At 37.8% G+C, this 18,037-nt stretch overlaps 2 protein-coding genes across 5 annotated transcripts; both read right to left on the bottom strand.

Annotated features, from left to right (window-relative positions):
• Nucleotides 1–370: 370 nt before the first annotated feature.
• LOC141686780 (uncharacterized) lies at nucleotides 371–11,193 on the bottom strand. Its single transcript, XM_074491843.1, has 5 exons — nucleotides 11,177–11,193; nucleotides 10,996–11,055; nucleotides 10,123–10,191; nucleotides 603–955; nucleotides 371–529 (listed from the first exon to the last, which is right to left on the bottom strand). The coding sequence occupies exons 4-5, from the start codon at nucleotides 900–902 to the stop codon at nucleotides 371–373; spliced, it is 459 nt and encodes a 152-aa protein (XP_074347944.1). The 5' UTR covers nucleotides 903–955; nucleotides 10,123–10,191; nucleotides 10,996–11,055; nucleotides 11,177–11,193.
• Nucleotides 11,194–11,679: 486 nt separating this feature from the next.
• LOC141686779 (uncharacterized) lies at nucleotides 11,680–17,393 on the bottom strand. Of its 4 annotated transcripts, none has more exons than XM_074491840.1 (9): nucleotides 17,131–17,393; nucleotides 16,895–17,005; nucleotides 15,625–15,774; nucleotides 13,489–13,605; nucleotides 12,935–13,042; nucleotides 12,775–12,834; nucleotides 12,374–12,490; nucleotides 12,055–12,127; nucleotides 11,680–11,954 (listed from the first exon to the last, which is right to left on the bottom strand). In XM_074491840.1, exons 3-8 carry the CDS (start codon nucleotides 15,653–15,655, stop codon nucleotides 12,078–12,080), a joined length of 483 nt encoding a protein of 160 aa, XP_074347941.1. In that variant the 5' UTR covers nucleotides 15,656–15,774; nucleotides 16,895–17,005; nucleotides 17,131–17,393; the 3' UTR covers nucleotides 11,680–11,954; nucleotides 12,055–12,077. The 4 variants fall into 4 exon arrangements, with proteins under 4 accessions (XP_074347941.1, XP_074347940.1, XP_074347943.1 ...); XM_074491839.1 differs by having other exon boundaries at nucleotides 17,138–17,393; XM_074491842.1 differs by lacking the exon at nucleotides 12,374–12,490 and having other exon boundaries at nucleotides 17,136–17,387.
• Nucleotides 17,394–18,037: the final 644 nt, after the last annotated feature.

Here is an 18,037-nt window from a genome sequence, read left to right as displayed (position 1 = left end):
CTGTAGAAGTTCCCTCAGCAGGAGATGATGGCTGTTGAGGCGCTGCTTTGGGAGATTCTTCCACCCTGGCCTTCTTAGCGACAGGCTCGAATTCCTCCTTGGAGGAATCTTCCTCCTCTCCATCCTTGATCATGCCAGCAAGCTTTTCAGTAACACCTCCAAGCTCTGGAACCCGCACTGGGCAAGGAAAGGGCGACTGCTCAAGGACCTCAGGAAACTCATCCTGGATGGCCTCCACAACAGCGTCCCAGCCTTCCTTATAGCTAACAGGATGAAGAAGGGCGTCATGCTCCACCATCAAGTCTTTGAATTCTTGAGTGTCCATCCAGCCATCAAAGGCTTTTTCCTTCTGCGCCTTCAAGATGACATTTTAAGCCCGGGCCGTCTCCAGGTCAGAAGTGGAAGAGGCCAATTGAGCTTCAAGGGCCTCAATTTTTTGATTGGCCTCCTCCAACTTCTTGTTGGCATCTTCCAGGCCAACCTTCCAAGCCTTGGCTTGGTGAATTGCCCCTTGAAAATGGGCGTTAGCCTGCAAGAGAAAATAGCAAAGGTTTAGAAAAGAAAGAAAAGAGAATTGTAAAAAGCATAAGTAAAGTACGTACCGTCGCCAGAGCTTGGGCTCCAAACAGCTCATTCCCCTCCAAGTCCTGTTGAAGGACAAAATCTTGATAATCCACCGGGGAAATGGAATGCTTAGACCATTCCTTGGACAGGGCCGTGCTTCCCACAATTGAGTCCTTGCCCCGGATCCCCCAAGCAGGTTGAAAATAGGCACCTGGCCTCTGCTTGGTGCGCAGAACTTGGCTGGGGCCTTCCTCATCTGGCTCCGTTGCCTGAAGAAGGAACTCCGGGAAGCGGTCACCCAGTCGAGGGTCCTTAAAGATCTTCCCGGTCCTTTTCATCCTGGTTGTCTCCAGGTCCTTCGGCTTGGTAGCCTCCTCAATCTTCTCAGCCACTGCAGCAAACAAAGTCAGTTGAAAATCAATGAAATAAAAGTGCAGGAAATAAAGGAGATAAGAAAGGGAACTTACTTTTCTTATTAACGGGCGAAAGGCCGCGTTCTACCAGGACGGTCTCCCGGATAAGGTCCCAACAATGGGAAGTGTCGTTGTCTTGCGTAAGGAGGTTGAAACCTCTAGCCTCCTCCTCAGACAAAGTTATGTCATTCGGGCTCCCGTCTACGGCCAGCCCAAAGGATGATCGAAACAGGGAGCCCCAATCTCCACCTTCCCAAATAACAAACAAAAAATCTTTCTTCCACCCCAAGTTGTTGTCAGGGATGGACTTCCCATTCACGATATGGGGGATAGTGGGGCGCTGGTTGATAGAAACCCAACCTGGACTTTTATCAGGGCTGTTTTTGAACTGAAAAATCTTTCTGAAGACAGCAACAGATGTGGGGACGTTGTGCTTGGCGCATTGCGACAGATAGCACAGAATCAACCTCCAGGAATTAGGGGGAAGTTGGCAAGGGCTGATGCCCACATCAGCCAGTAGCAAAGGAATGAATGGATGAAAAGGGAGTCTAATACCTGCCCTCAGAGTATCCCTATAGACGCATAGCGCGTCCTTCTTCCACTGACAGGCCCTGTCGGCCGGACCCGCAAGAACCAGCTTAAAAGGCTCCTTGATTTTGAAGCAGCTGCTCAACTTTTCCAGCTCCTTGGGATCCCGTAAAGCACTGATATGATCGTGCGCATCCAGATGCGCATCAGACGGATACTCATCCCCTCGAGTGTTGATCATATCGATTAAGGAAGTATACCTCGATCGAATAGGAAAATCATTGGACTTTCTAGCCACGTTCATTTTGGCCAAACGAGTCATTCTTTTGTCAGCCATCTGAAAAAAGTATGAGGCACGTAAATAGACTATCTTAAAATGGCACACAATGGAAAAATAGAAACGAAAAGCAAAGGGAGGAATCTTACATAAAGAAGCACTCCTGGAAAAGGCTTTGAGCTCCGACTTGCTGTTATTGCTCTGAGAATCTTAGCAGGAGGATAAAGAAGAAAACTAAGAAATGAGAAAGTGAGGAGTAATAGCCTTTCCTCATTCCTTTATATAGGAGGAAAAAGAAGTTGAAGGGACGAAAAGCCCATTAAGAACAAAGGCCCATAAGAAGAGGCCCAGAAAAAAGAACATTCCAGAATATACCTAGGAATTCTAGGGCATTCTAAACAGGGTGTGTTAAGCCCAGCAATATTTGATAAAGCCCAATGAGAAGGCCCAGTAATATTTGACAAAGCCCAATAAAGAGGCCCAACAATATTTGATAAAGCCCAATAAAAGAGGCCCAATAAGATTTGAAAAGGCCCAATAAAAGAGGCCCAATGAGATTTGAAAAGCCCAATAATAGAGGCTCAGAAAATTTTAATAAGGCCCAACAAAAAAGGTCAGGCCCAAATCCAATTAGGATTTGGAAAATACAATACCCTAAATTAAAGCTAAATAAAGAAGGCTAGTGAAAGACCAGGAACCAGGTCGAAATCCAGGTCGTGAATCCTGCCCGAAATCTTTCGAGCAGACACCCGAAAATAACGGGTAAAAAAGACCAGAATCCAGGTCGAAATCCAGGTCGTGAATCCTGCCCGAAATCTTTCGAGCAGACACCCGAAAATACGGGTAAAAAAGACCAGAATCCAGGTCGAATTCCAGGTCGTGAATCCTGCCCGAAATCTTTCGAGCAGACACCCGAAAATAGCTGGAATAACGGGACTGAATTGAGGTCAAAGCTTCGACCAGGAATGAGGTCGAATAAACCAAGCATCTTTCAAAAAATGGGGATTAAAAACCCAGGTCGAAGTTCGACTAGGATCCTGGTCGAATTCCAGGTCGTGGATCCTAGTCGAAAACCTTCGACCAGGAAACAAGAAAATCAAGGAATTTTTGAACAGGATTCAGGTCGAAATATCGACTAGAATCCTAGTCGAAATCCTAGTCGATAGGCTCATGACAAGAAGCTAAAAAAAAAAGGGTGGAATTTTCGACCTCGATCCAGGTCGAATTTTCGACTAGGATCCTGGTCGAATTCCAGGTCCTAGATCCAGGTCGAAAATTCGACTAGGATCCTTATCGAATTCCAGGTCGTGGATCCTAGTCGAATTCTTTCGACCAGGATGACAAGGCTGGCCCCTATTTTCGACTAGGATCCAGGTCGAAATTTCGACTAGGATCCTGGTCGAAAAAAGGGCTGGAAATTTGAAGAATCCAGAAAATTAGGGAAAATTCAAGAAAATAAGGAAAAATCCCAGAAAATCCCAGAAAATTAGGGAAAATCCCAGAAAATTAGGGAAAAATCCCAGAAAATTAGGGAAAATCCCAGAAAATTTGGGAAAAATTCTAGAAAATTAGGGAAAAATCCAGAAAATAAGGGAAAAATCCCGGAAATAAGGGAAAAATTCCTGGAAATTAAGATAATTCCTGAATAAAAGGAAAAATTCATTGTAAATGTGTAGGTCGCTCCACACTTTACGAAAAAACGAAACCCTGTAAGGGAACAAATAGACTTAACTTCTGCGAAACCTAATCAATGTTTCCCAAAAGTTGGGGGGCAAATGATAGGGATAAATAAATTATGATTGTATAATTAAATACTGCATTAATTGTACAAACTGTGGGCTACTAGGCCCAATAAAAAGATATATGATACTCAGACCAGAAAGGTTAAGCCTGATGGACCAGATCCGGCCTGATGGAATAAAAAAGGCCCAAAAGCCCTGATTATTAATTAAATTCATAATTAATTAATAAGGGACAAATCAGATGTTGAAAAGAGTCCCGATAAGGATATAAATCCTTGGAGATTAGCCTCAAGGGGACCTAAAAGGATAATGAATCAGTTTCCTACTACCTAGGACTCCAAAGTCCATTCTAATTATGAGACTTGCCCACCAAGTCTCCTATACCAAGTCCAATTCAAGGACTCCCAACACCTATATAAGGGGTCTCACCCCCACCAATCAGAACTACGTTTTTTGGCTTGATTCTCTAATTCACAGAGATACGTAGGCATCTCGTAAAGGCAGATTGAGTCACGAAACACGAGAGCAGCCATTAAAGGCCTTGAGCTCCCGAATCTTAGTATTAAATACAGCAAGTAATAACCTTGGTTTTTTATCCATAACAATAATGACTATCGAAGGAAGTAGTAATGAAGTTGTGATCTCATGAGTGTTTTAATATTGTTAATTCAAGTGTCAATTAAGTGCTTAATTCTCATAGTTAATTGTAGTTAATAATTAGTTACTCAAATCTAAGTGTTATTGTTTTAACATTGAGAAGTAATCATACATTGGTGAGTGAGTGTAATTGGACAAAATCAGTCTGAGTCTCTGTGGGAACGAACTAGAAAGTATTCTATATTACTTGCGAACGTGTATACTTGCGTGTGTTATTAGCGCGTGTTTTCTCCCTAACAAGTTTTTGGCGCCGCTGCCGGGGACTCGGCGTATTTGTTTAGTTTATGTACTTACCATCAGTGGTCATTAGGACTCAGTGATTAAGACGTGTTACTTATTGTTTCCGGTTGTGTTTCAGGTACTTTAGCGAGCGTTTATGCAAACACGTTCTCGTACTCGCAAGAGGACTTTAGATACGGCTGAGGAGACAGACGGACCACTAGTGGTCTTTGTGATTGCAGGGCAACAGGAAAAACATCCTAGTTCTGGACAGTGGATGTTCAGGACATATGACTGGAAATAAAGCCCTGCTATCAGACTTTATGGAGAAAGCTGGCCCAGGAGTTTCTTATGGAGATGGAAACATGGGAAAAACTCTGGGATATGGCAATATCAATCTTAGGAATGTCATCATTGAATCAGTAGCTCTTATCTCAGGACTTAAACACAATCTGCTAAGTGTGTGTCAAATCTGTGACAGAGGTTATCATGTAGATTTCTTTGAAGAACACTGTGAAGTTGTAAGTAATTCTACATGCAAAGTGGTTCTGAAAGGTTACAGGAATGGTAACATATATGAAGCTAGACTTTCAAAAAACTCTGATGGTTCTGCAATCTTTCTGTTGAGTAGAGCATCAATTAAAGAAAGCTGGAATTGGCACAAGAGACTCTCTCATTTAAATTTCAACAACATAAATGAGCTAGTAAAGAAAGATCTTGTGAGAGAACTGCCAAAATCAGTATTTTCTCCTGATGGCCTTTGTGATTCATGTCAAAAGGAAAAACAAAGAAAATCTCCATTCAGGAGCAAAACTGACTCCTTAATTCTTGAGCCTTATCACCTACTGCATGTTGATCTATTTGGTCCAATCAATGTCATGTCCATTGCAAAGAAGAAATATGCTATGGTTATAATGGATGAGTTCACAAGATACACTTGGGTGTATTTCTTGCACAAAAAGAATGAAACTGCATCTATTCTAACTGAACATGTCAGACAGCTGGATAAATTAGTCAAAGACTCTGTTAAAATAATAAGAAGTGATAATGGCACTGAGTTCAAGAATTCAATTATGGAAGAGTTCTGCAAAGAGCATGGAATTAAACAGAAATTTTCTGCACCTGGAACTCCACAGCAAAATGGAGTTGTAGAAAGAAAGAACAGGACTCTCATCTCTCATTGAAGCTGCACGAACTATTAGTTGTAGAAAGAAAGAACAGGATTCTGTTATAAAGAACAACTTCCATCTGCAAGGAAGTGGACTAAAGCACATACACCTGACTTAATAATTGGAGATCCTGAAGCAGGTGTCAGAACTAGAACTGCAACATCAAATGAATGTCTCTATCATTCCTTTCTGTCTCAGACTAAACCAAAGAAAGTGGAAGAAACTCTTCAAGATGCTGATTGGGTGCAAGCAATGCAGGAAGAGTTTTGAAAGAAATAAAGTCTGGACCCTAGTACCAAAACCAAAGAACAAATAAATTGTTGGCACAAAATGGGTGTTCAGAATCAAAACTGACAGTGATGGCATAATTACAAGGAACAAAGCAAGACTGGTTGCTTAAGGGTACTCTCAACAGGAGGGTATTGATTATGATGAAATATTTGCACCAGTTGCTAGATTGGAAGCCATAAGAATCTTTTTGGCTTATGCTGCTCACAAGAAGTTTAAATTCTTTCAAATGGATGTGAAAAATGTTAGATATATTTGATAATGTCATGGCTAATATGATTTATGTTTAGTTTTCAGATCTTACTTAACAGGACAAATCAGTACTTAACTGGGAATCAGTACTTATACTGGAAGTCAGGACTTAAGGATATCAGTACTGATATTATCAGGAGATAATCATCAGAAGTTGGATATCAGAACTTAAGTGCTGAAGGACGATCAGATAAGGACAGTAGCTGATTAAAGGAAAGAAGATCGAGATAAATATAAGAAGGGATATGCATGAAGAAGGAGTTCCGTGAAGAATGGAATACTTGGAAGAAAAGATATCTGATTGATATATTTTAGGAAGCAGAATTATATTCCATATCAATTAGCGATTATCTTGTAACTGTGTAATATATAAATACAGACATAGGGTTTACACTATAAGTGTTATCATATTCGAGAAGATTATTCATTGTAAACCTAGAAGCTCTCATGATATTTGTTCATCACTGAGAGGTAACAGTTCCATACTGTAACAGAGTTTATTGTTCAATAAAGTTTGCTTTCTGTTATTTAAGATATTAAAGTTCGATTTGATTGTATTTTACACTGTATTCACCCTCTCTACAGTGTGTATGACCTAACAAGTGGTATCAGAGCTTTTCTGTTAACACACATACAGCTAAAGATCTAAACACAATCATGTCTGACACAGAAACTCCAACTAAGCCTACCAAAACTGAAGAACCTCCAAAGACACAAATCTAAAGTCGATATGAAACCATCAGAGTTCCCATACTGAGACCATCTGAATACGCCATATGGAAGGTGAGGATGACCATGTTTCTGGAAGCAACAGATCCACAATATCTTGATAGAATCAAGGAAGGGCCTCACAAACCAACCAAGCTCGATGTTGCAGTTGCAGGTGAGGCAGCAAAGACTGTACCAAAGGAAAAGAGTGATCATACTGCTGAAGATATCGCATCAATTGCTAAGGATGCTAAGGTACGACACTTACTGCATAGTGCCATTGATAATGTAATGTCAAACAGGGTAATTAACTGCAAGACTGCTAAGGAGATATGGGATGCTCTGGAAACAAGGTGTCAGGGAACTGATACAATTAAAAAGAACAGGAAGACAATACTCACTCAAGAGTATGAACACTTTGACTCAAAGGCTAATGAATCATTGACTGATTTATATGATAGATTTGTCAAACTCTTGAATGATCTGTCACTGATTAATAAGGAGTATGATCTTGAAGATTCAAACCTTAAATTTCTGTTAGCTCTTCCTGAATGTTGGGATTTGAAGGCAACAACAATAAGTGACAATTACAATCTTGATGAAATAACTCTTGATGAAATTTATGGAATGCTCAAGACTCATGAACTTGAGATGGAACAAAGAAGCAAGAGGAAAGGAGGAAAGTCAAGGACAGTTGCTCTTAAGGCTGAAGAAGAATCCCCCAAGGCAGCTACCTCAAGGAAAGACAAGGGTAAGGCTCTGTTCACAAAGTCTGATACTGAGTCATCAAGTTCTGAAAGTGATGATGACTCAGATTCTGAAAGCTTGCCTGAGACTGATGCTGATGAGGAGATGATGAAGCTGTGTGCTCTTATGGTGAAAGGGATCACAAAGATCGCATACAGGAAGTTCAGGAAGGGAAATAAGTTTTCCAGGAAAGGCATAAGTTCTGATAAGAAGAATTTCAGAAGATCTGAAGGCAGAGGAGGAAAGTCTGATAGAGGAGATTATACCAATGTCAAATGCTATAACTGTGGTGAGAAAGGCCACATATCTCCTGATTGCAAGAAGGTAAAGGGTGATAAAGGCAAGGCTCTTGTCACAAAGCAGAAAAGCTGGACAAACATCTCAGACTCTGAAAGTGAGGAGAACTATGCGTTGATGGCAAATGCTGATAAAGAAAGTGCTGAGAGCAGTTCTGAAGCTGCTGAAACAAAGGTACCTCAGACTACTTATGCTTTTCATACTGATGATATTAATGAGTTGAGAAGATATCTTAAAACCATGTTTGTTAGTTATAGAGATCAAACTTTAACATGTGAAAGATTAACTTCTGAAAATCTTGCTTTTAAGAAAAGAAATGATTTCTTAGAAAAAGAGTTAGTTATGTTCCATCAAACTGGGAAGGATATAGATGATGCTTTTTATGTTAGGGATGAAGTGCTAAAAATGAATGAATCTCTAAAAACTGAGTTAGAAAAGGAAAGAGAGATAATCAGGACTTGGACTAACTCTGGCAGAACAACTCAAAATTTGCTAAGTAGTGAAAATTGGAAAGAGGGCTTGGGTTATGGAAAGGATAAGAATGATAAAGGAACTGTAGAAATTAAGCTTGTTGTTAAGCAAAAGCCAAAGTTAAAACCTGTTAAGTTTGTAACTATAAAGTCTGATAATGATAAATCAGAAGTTAGAGAGGGATTAACTTCTGACAAACTAAAACAGGAAAAGACAGCTGAAGTAAACATAGGCTTAATGACTAAGAAGCAGCTTAAGCATAAGCTGAAAGATGTTAAGAATGTAAACAAGGTAAAATCACCTAGGAAAAATAGGAATGGAAAGGAAGGTGTGAATAAAAGCAATGATTATAAACCTGTTCCTGATACTCCTAGGAAAACATGTTATAACTGTGGAAGTTCTAACCATCTGGCTTCTTTTTGCAGGAAGAATAAGAACATTAACTCCTTACCTTCAAAATCAGGAGTTAAGAGTCAGTCTGTTAGATATAAACCACAGAATCCTTGTTTTCATTATGGTAGTTTATGGCATTCCATTTATACTTGTAAGGAATATCATAGTTTGTACTATGATTATTATCAATTAAAACCTTCTTTGAAGAAAGTTTCCATTGTTCCTTCTAGTATAAATTCTGATTCAAAGTCTGATAGTGTAAGTTCTGATAAGAAAAATGTTAACATAAACTCTGATGCTAAATCCGCTGCAAATGTTAACAAACTTGATAAGGCCAAAGGATCCAAGCAAGTCTGGGTCCTTAAAACTAATCATTAGTGGTCTTTGTGATTGCAGGGCAACAGGAAAAATATTCTAGTTCTGGACAGTGGATGTTCAGGACATATGACTGGAAATAAAGCCCTGCTATCAGACTTTGTGGAGAAAGCTGACCCAAGTGTTTCTTATGGAGATGGCAACATTGGAAAAACATTGGGATATGGCAATATCAATCTTGGGAATGTCATCATTAAAGAAGTAGCTCTGGTCTCAGGACTTAAACACAATCTGCTGAGTATAAGTTAAATCTGTGACAGAGGTTATCATGTTGATTTCTTTGAAGAACACTGCGAAGTTGTGTGTAAATCTAAAGGCAAAGTTGTTTTGAAAGGATACAGGCGTGGTAACATTTATGAAGCTAAGCTTTCAACAAGTACTGATGGTTCTGCAATCTGTCTGATGAGTAGAGCATCAATTGAAGAAAGCTGGAATTGGCACAAGAAACTCTCTCATTTAAACTTCAACAATATAAATGAGCTGGTCAAGAAAGATCTTGTGAGAGGACTGCCAAAGTCAGTATTTGCTCCTGATGGCCTTTGTGATTCTTGTCAGAAGGCCAGACAAAGAAAATCTTCATTTAAGAGCAAGACTGAATCACCCCAGTATTAAAAAAACATGAAACCCATTTTCTGATATTCTTAGAAAGAGTCAGTGTTAAAACATAAAATTAAGCTTTGATAATTTTCAAAACATTAACTTAACTAACTATGGACATAGATATAGTTGCTTCCAATAACATTTCTGCTAGAGTAGACATAAATTTTAATTTTAAATTGGTTGTTATAGTTTGGCAGCTTATGCGGGATCTACATGTACTTATATTTCCTTTTATATTGAGATTGATTGGCAAATTTTAAAATAACCTTTTCTACCAATGTTCTCCAGTAATGTAAGCACATCTCCTACATATATATTTCATGTAAAGCCACGTAATTCGAGTAGTATTACCACTAGTTGGGCCTATACACACCAAAACCTACTAATTTTTAGGTTGTTCAAAATGCAGGAACGGGAGATACCTTCTTGCAAGTCTACAGCCGAACTCAAGTCACATGGGGCAGTTGTGGAGGAGCCTGATGCTTCACCTGCTGAAAAATTTGAAGATGTTGATAAGAAGGATATTTAGATGATAATATTACATGAATTCTTGGGAAATCTAGAGTTCTATGACATTTTGATGTACACACTTTTTTTGGTTGTTCTTATCATTGTTATCCCGGTGATGAATCATGGGGCCTGATTAAGTACAAAAGAGCTGAGTGTTATCTGATATGATAGACCTAGGGCTTCCTCTCTTTTTTAAAGGGTCCCCTCCTATTTTAAAAAAAAAGCACATTAGAACACGCTCTGTGGAAGAGGTTCATAACGGGAGGTGGGAGATAATAAATGCAAATAACTTTCACGGAATGGGAGTCATGTGCCTCTCATACTGAGGAACATGTAACTAAGAGAAGGTTTTGAGAGGCCCATAGGTTGTCAAACACATGCTTAGCTTACCTATTGGTCGGGAGTAATTGATCCTCTTTCTTGATAATCTTCGTTTTTCCAACACCTCTGGAGTGACAAGAATCGGCGGACGTTCTCTACGTTTTGGTTATTTATTACTATCTATCAAAATAGGTAATGAAGCATACATAAGGGCCTGTGCATTTAAAAGTTTAAAATACAAATGTTTTGCAAGATTATCGCCGCTGGGAAATAAGGATTATTGCCAAACAAAGAAACATGTGCGACTATGCATGACAGTGTTTTTTTATAAATTTAAAGCCCAAGATGCTAGTGCAAGCACAACATATGAGGTGCCTACGTTCCTAAATGTGTATATATGTACTGAATTTATTGCTTGCCACAAACAAAGAGATGGCAAACTGTCTTTGAGCAACAAACTGTACCTATTGGAGACTCTGTTGGTGGTGCATGGAATGGTGCAGAAACAGAAGTGGGAGACAGACCTGTTTGGCGAGAATAATTTTATGGCAACCCAAACAGTGTTGTAAGTTGGGTATAAAGGCATTTACTAATACGCAGCATTATTATGCATAAATTATTTTAAAATAGAGCAACAAAGATCACCTTGGGATGGGGATATAACTGAATTGAGCCGACATTCCTAAGGTGCATGACAGGCTGGGGCATCATCACCTGATCAAGCAAACATCAACGATAAGGCGCATAAGATACTGGGAATAATAATTTACGCAGAGAAGACTAATATGATTAAATATGTTGAAGGGTGGGTCACATTGATCACACGATCATTGAATTTCATAGCTTTCTAAGCCGTGGGTATGTGCAATAAGCTCTGTCATACCACGCCTAGGCCCACCCCTCCTCCTTGAAGGACCTTCCCCTGCTTCCAGATATCGATGTAACCATTTATTAGGGGAAACACATAACCATTATGAGATTTAAAGAACTAATTCAAATGTAAGCAACGCAAGCATGTCTGAACCACCACCGGGAAGGATGATGCGCCCCCCATCCCCGTAAAGCAACCTTTAGAGGTAAGCATTTATTCCATACAAAAGAGACGGGTAAGCATGAAAAGTGTATAAATTATGATCAAACACGAGGCAGGAGGGAAATATCGCATGACAGTGGTGGCATATATGAACATTTAGATGACAACTGACCCTTTGCCCGGGCAATAGCTACCCTATGCTTTCAAGCCACAATAATTATTTGGCAAACCAAACAGTGTTGTACGAAGGGAATAAAGGCGTTTGGTAATATGTGGCATTACTATACACAAACATTTTTAAAATAGAGCCAAAAAGATTATCTTGGGCTAAGGTTATAACTAAGCTGATCCGAAACTCATGATTTGCATCACAGGATGGGGCATCATGACCTGATCCAGCAAACAGCAACGATAAGGTGGATTAGATATTGGGAACAAGCAGTTTCCCGGAGAGGGCTAACATGATTAAGTATGGGGAAGCGTGGCTCACATCGTTGACACGATCCTTGAATTTCAGAGCACTTCACGCTTAGGCCTACCCCTCTCCCTTGCAGGTCCTTCCTCTATTTCAAAACATAGAAATAACCATTTGATTAACAGCAACAGATAACCAATATGAAAGGAGAAATATTAATTTAATGCATGCCAAACTGGCACGTCAGCACCCTCACGAGGCAGCATAATGTGCCCCACCCCCATAGAAAATATGGGTAAGCATGAGAAATATATAAATAATGACCAAATGTGAGGTAAGAGGGCATTATTGCATGATAGTGTCGATACACATGAACATTTGGATCACAACTCACTCTTTGCCCGGGCAGCATTAACTCTCTGTTTTGATAATCTCCTGCGCTCTAACACTTCCTCAGTCACAACTACTAGAGGCCGGCCCCACTTCCGTGAAGGCACAACCCCAAGATTGGCTACCACAAGTTGAATTAATAATCAGAAATAATTTGCACACCTAGTGATCAACCATAAATATTACAACAGTGTTAGAACATGTTATGTAAAATACATCCATGAAGTAGTTTTGGTTATTGTGCATAGTACATTTACAATATTAAGTTTGAAAACCATAACACTTCATTTGTTCTGGTCTACATGTACATCTAATGGAGAAGTTGTTTTATACAACTACAGACATGGTAGTCATTTATTAAGCAATATAGAGCAATTCCTTCAACAATGTCGCAGTAAAGATCACCTTTTGCTGAGGATACATCCGAATTAAGGGGAGATGTTTGAGTTGATGTTGCAGCACCATCTGCATAAATGATTGATTAGTGAAAAGTGCAGTCTAAATCGCAGGGAATAATTCAACTTTATAAGTATATTAGAATCAATAAGTTTCCTGCAGGACTCACATTGGTGGCATGTGGTATTAATCGGCGTACTTGATAAATCCTCCTCGCCTTGGATGGTTCCTAACATGCCACGCTTGGGCCTGCCTCTTTTTCTGGAAGGCCCTACCCCTGATTTAAAATGACAGCATTATTGAATGTTAGTAAAAGGGTAATTAACACGAGAGACAGCCAGCAAAAGCATACTAAATAGACTAAATATACATGAGTATACTGATACTGGATATCACGATTCTCTTTTTGGTTTCAACTATCACCCCTATATTTGTATTTTGTCCAACATTTTTTTAACGTTCAATGTAACGGCCTAATCACTGGAATTGCATATATTATGAAGGTTTTGGGATTCCAAAGATATACTCTGTTTGGATGTGTAGTAGTGAAGCAGCTATTTCATGTATAATACCATATCACCCTTCAATGTAATAACAAAAGAGCCGGATCACAAAACATTTGTAATTCCCTTATTATAATCACATAGTCTCCTCTGGCCTTACACGAACAAATAATAATAACTGGAATTAAGTTGTTAGGATTGTATTACAATTTGAACTTACGTTTCGGGCGGGAAGCATTAGCCTGCTGTTTTGAGAGCCTTCTGCATTCCAGCACCTCTTCGGTCACAGGTATTGGAGGACGGCCTCTGCCCCCTAGGGGCACATCTTCTTCATTGACTGTCATGCATAGAAATGCTTATGAGTACATTTTAAACTTGTATCCTCCAATTGCGTAATGAACAGAAAAGTACCCTTTTACACTCAAGTACTATGCCTTTGAAGGCAACAATCTTTCAAACCTCCCCCTAGGTTTTGGAGCTACTGAGATTATCGAGGAAGAGCCCCCCCCCCCCCGTAAAAAGTGAGTTATCACAAAAATGTTGTGTTGTATATTATCATTGACCATACCCAGTTTCCAGGTTGCTGGTATTGACCCCTTTCTCATGCTTAATATTATACTTAATATTTTATTTAAAAAGGGTGGCCACTAATCCCTCATGACCTTATGACTTTAATTTAAATTTATATAGTATTTAATTTGGGTCGTTCTACATATATTTTTGTATACAGGGGAAGAGCCTTCAAGAAAGAGGGGTAAACCCAGGTGTGTCCTAACTCAAACATTCCTCGGGAAAGTTCATCAATCAGGGCAGGTAGTTTTACCACTAATTTGAGATGGAGTGAGCACCTTTTATAGACTTGAAGGTTATAATTATTATAGCTCCGACTGCATTCACATAAACACGCGAAAAATTAAAATATCTTAATAAGGATATAGGTTGATATACGATTTTAGTTATAATAATTACTAAAACTATAGACATATATATATTTCATAATTTTAGTGTTCATGTAATTGTTACTTCCATTACGTAATTTAGCCAAAGAATTTTTTTATTAGGATCACAGTTTTGAATTTCAAAATATGTAAATTATAAAAAAAATAAAAATAAGCAACATATAACACAATCAAATTTCTAAATCATAGGGTAGAGTTTTTTTTGTTATAATAAATAACAAGTACATTGATATTTTATTAGTCTAATATTTATTTCTAAATATTATAATTGTACAACTATAAAATTCAAATGCATGACAATTAAACTAACAACATGTTAAATCATGTGTACCGAAAATTCCAAAACAAATGATTGTTAGAAATATAATTTTACAAAATGTTAATTATTTAGATTAATATCTCTTTGTAAAGAACAATTATTTTTGCTTGAGATTTTCTTAATTTCCATATGAGCTATACATTAAAAATTTAATTATTTAATAATTATTGAATTTTGATATTTTAGTATTTTTAAATTTGGTTTCTTTATTTATGAGTAATGGAGTTCTTGTCCATAATTTCCAAAGTATGTTTTTTATACAGCTAACAGCCACTCATATTCCATAATGTGTCATCAATCTAGCTGCAAGCTCAAGGTAGCCTTCACTGCTAAATTTTTAAGATGTGGAATTTAACTGGCTATTGTAAATCGATGAGATAGCAGGAGCCTCATATGTAGCTTTTGCACCAGACTACTATCCACTACTATCCACTGGCTAGAACTGTGGGCAAGGCACCAACTGTTTGTCTACTTTTCTAGACACTGTATTTAGCAGACTAAGCATAACTTCTGTATATATCTATGTCGGTCAGCTGGTTCAATCCCGAGAAATAAAGTATGGCAAAGTTGAAAATGATAACCAGCCACACAAGTTGTTAAGGATAACAAAGCTTTTCCTACTACTTGTGTAGGTGGAGGAGGAATAAATGGAGGTTTTCTTGTATGTGCACCCCTTTGACCTAATTCAATGAACATTTTTCTGCCCAATATTTTTACATATATTTAGATACGCGGATTGTTGATATGCAGATAACTCTATATTAGTATTGTTACTTCTGATTATTACTTTAACTGATTTTTACACAGTCATTTCATCACAAACTTCTTCTGTAAGATTTTTTTTCTTATTATCTATATATATTAAGTTACTATATGTATATTGGGGGTTTTAAATTCTCTAAAATTGTATAAACAAAGCTATGTTTTGAGTATTAAAAAAATTGTTGCAACTGCATACAACACAACAAAACGACATGAACAATTACAATGAATTGTTTTGTACCAGAACACAATTGTATACACATACAAACCCAAACGTATATTAACAGAAGACAAATAATGTCGGTTCTACTATTACCGATTGTGTCGCCTCTGATCTGGTCATCCATCACCGCCCTTAGATTATCCGGCCAAGCTCCAATCTCCCAATCTCCAGAGCAATACTATTTAATTATCTAACTCCAGAGTACAATTGTCGGTACCTCACAAGGTACCCAAATGGAAGTATCTGCAAAAGAGCCAAGATTCATTGTAAGTAGATAAAAAGATAGTTTATGGATTTATAATGCGCAATGATGGAGGTTTGAGGAAACAGAGCTACTGGAACTGCCAGGAAAATGATCACTGAATTTGTTTTCAACCCTTTTTTATAGCGCCTGAAAAAATTTCACACTGCCAAGTATTATGCGTAAACTTTTTTCGTAACCCAACAAATTATATTCAATAAATTTTGGGAATAAATTTATGCAGGAGCCTGATATGTTATGCCATTCCAAAATCCTTTGAATTCCTCAGCATTTTACATTTTAGGAAAATGACCAAATCTCTCCAGAATCCTAGCAGCCAACATAAATTGCTACATTTGATCAAAACTACGTGAAGGAAAACAACCTATGAAATAACAAAAACCTGACCACGAAGGAAACATTTCCAATAAGCACTTCCCATGAATCATAGTAAATACGTTCCTAAATCCCAAGCATCAGAGCAAAGTGGACTTTGTGATCCTGATTCTTTATTTTGCCTAAAAACCCCGTCTCGGACCCTCAAAACTCGGACATGTGTATGGACATTTAGACACTTGCTATGAGCCAAAAACATGTATATATTTCAAAGTTTCTAAATATGACACTTGGGTATCTATCTTATTATTAATAGCCCAACAAGGGGCAATATATAATCTTGCAAGTCTTGAGCCATTTTAATGCCTTCTAAAATGGTGAGTAATTTTATTATTTTATTATTTATAAGTAAATAAACAAAATTGGCCCACCGGCGGAGCCCGTTATCTTTTATTAGAAAAAACATAGAAATAAAACTCCAACTATTTGATCATTTCCTCCTCCTTGGATAAGCAATTTTCTTTATTTTACTAATTTTTAATTATGTGATTATAGTTGTATGACTTTGTCAAATTCTAACCTATCACTGATGACAAACATGCCTATTATGCTTGAGTGGTCACTTGTAAGTAAGTCTGCAAGTTAAATTATTTGATAATTCAAGCACTACATGAAATTGTTGTTTCAAAACATCAGATCAAGTTAATGTACTGGGCATGGGCTTGAAGGAGGGTATTAACCAAGATAGTGAAAATGAGTAAACACAGATTAAGACCAATCAATTACCTATACAACCTATAGTTCTCTGTCGGCCGACTCCTGATTCTTGAATTTCTCCGGGCAACTTTAAATCACCTAAAATCCTCCATTCTTGATCCTAGAACTTCAATATATAACCTAAATACATCAAACATAATGATGTTAAGGACTTACTTGAAATCCAATTACCCTAAATTACAGAAATAAATTAAAAATTAAAAGGCTATAACTATCACAATAACGCGAGATATGAAACGAAACACCTTACACCTGTCATTGCTTCCAGATTAAAGATTACGATCTCGTCGCAATCGATGGACACGAAACCCTACGCAGTTACAAAAGACTGTTCGTCGAGCACATCTACGTTTTTTTAGCGAAGGAACTGCGATATCACTTCAAGTCTAGAACTGACGATTAGTCTTGAGTTCCAAGTGTTTAGGCGTTTAGCTCTTGTTAAGGTAGTGTTCGAACAATCAACAGATGCTGCACATAAAGCAAAGGCAATACGGTCTTTTCATCGGGAATAAATTGTCTCGTCATTTTTTGTTTGAATAAATTGTCTCATAATTTATTTACCCATGCCCCATGTTGGGCTATTAATAATAAAAATAATAAAGATAGATGTAATATAATCCCTTTAACCACATATTATAGATTAAATTAGAGGCATGCAATGTGTTATCCTCATCAATGTTTAATCCAGGGTTTCTTGATCAATGAGTAGACTATCGTATCAAATCCAAATTTAATCATGGCCACGCATTTCCTAGTTTAGCTCACACAAGAGACCAATAATATCACTCCTAAAATTAGAAGGGTTAAATCTTTTCTATATAATTCATATCTCTCATACGATTCATAATATACCCGAAATACACTTTTATCATTACATGGTCAAAGGTAACTTTTAATGTAATCAAAGTACATTAATTCTCGTATAAGAATATAATGATTTCAGGTCTAAGGACCATTACATCATTATCACAGTGAGAATTACTTATGACACAACAAACACGTAGAATCTCACATTGGGTCTGTCCAGCACCATGTACACTTATATATGCCTGTGTTTTTTACTTTAGTATCATTATACCTATGATCAATGAGATGTGATCATCAGTCAACAAACACATCAGTCTTAATGCATTATTACTGTCCCTTAATAAT

This window comes from Apium graveolens, chromosome 9 (genome assembly GCF_009905375.1).
Source record: "Apium graveolens cultivar Ventura chromosome 9, ASM990537v1, whole genome shotgun sequence".
Lineage (NCBI taxonomy): Eukaryota > Viridiplantae > Streptophyta > Magnoliopsida > Apiales > Apiaceae > Apium > Apium graveolens.
This window is presented reverse-complemented; position numbering and strand designations above follow the sequence as displayed.

Bases quoted from the DNA above. Each gene is read 5' to 3' on its own strand.
- LOC141686780 (XM_074491843.1), bottom strand. From the start codon at position 902: ATGAAAAGGACCGGGAAGATCTTTAAGGACCCTCGACTGGGTGACCGC. The intron at 530-602 runs GTACGTACTTTA...TTTCTCTTGCAG, and splicing joins GAGCCCAAGCTCTGGCGACG to GCTAACGCCCATTTTCAAGG.
- LOC141686779 (XM_074491840.1), bottom strand. From the start codon at position 15,655: ATGGATGACCAGATCAGAGGCGACACAATCG. The intron at 13,606-15,624 runs GTAATAGTAGAA...TATGCATGACAG, and splicing joins GATCAGAGGCGACACAATCG to TCAATGAAGAAGATGTGCCC. The intron at 12,491-12,774 runs GTGATCTTTACT...AACTTGTGGTAG, and splicing joins GGATGTATCCTCAGCAAAAG to CCAATCTTGGGGTTGTGCCT.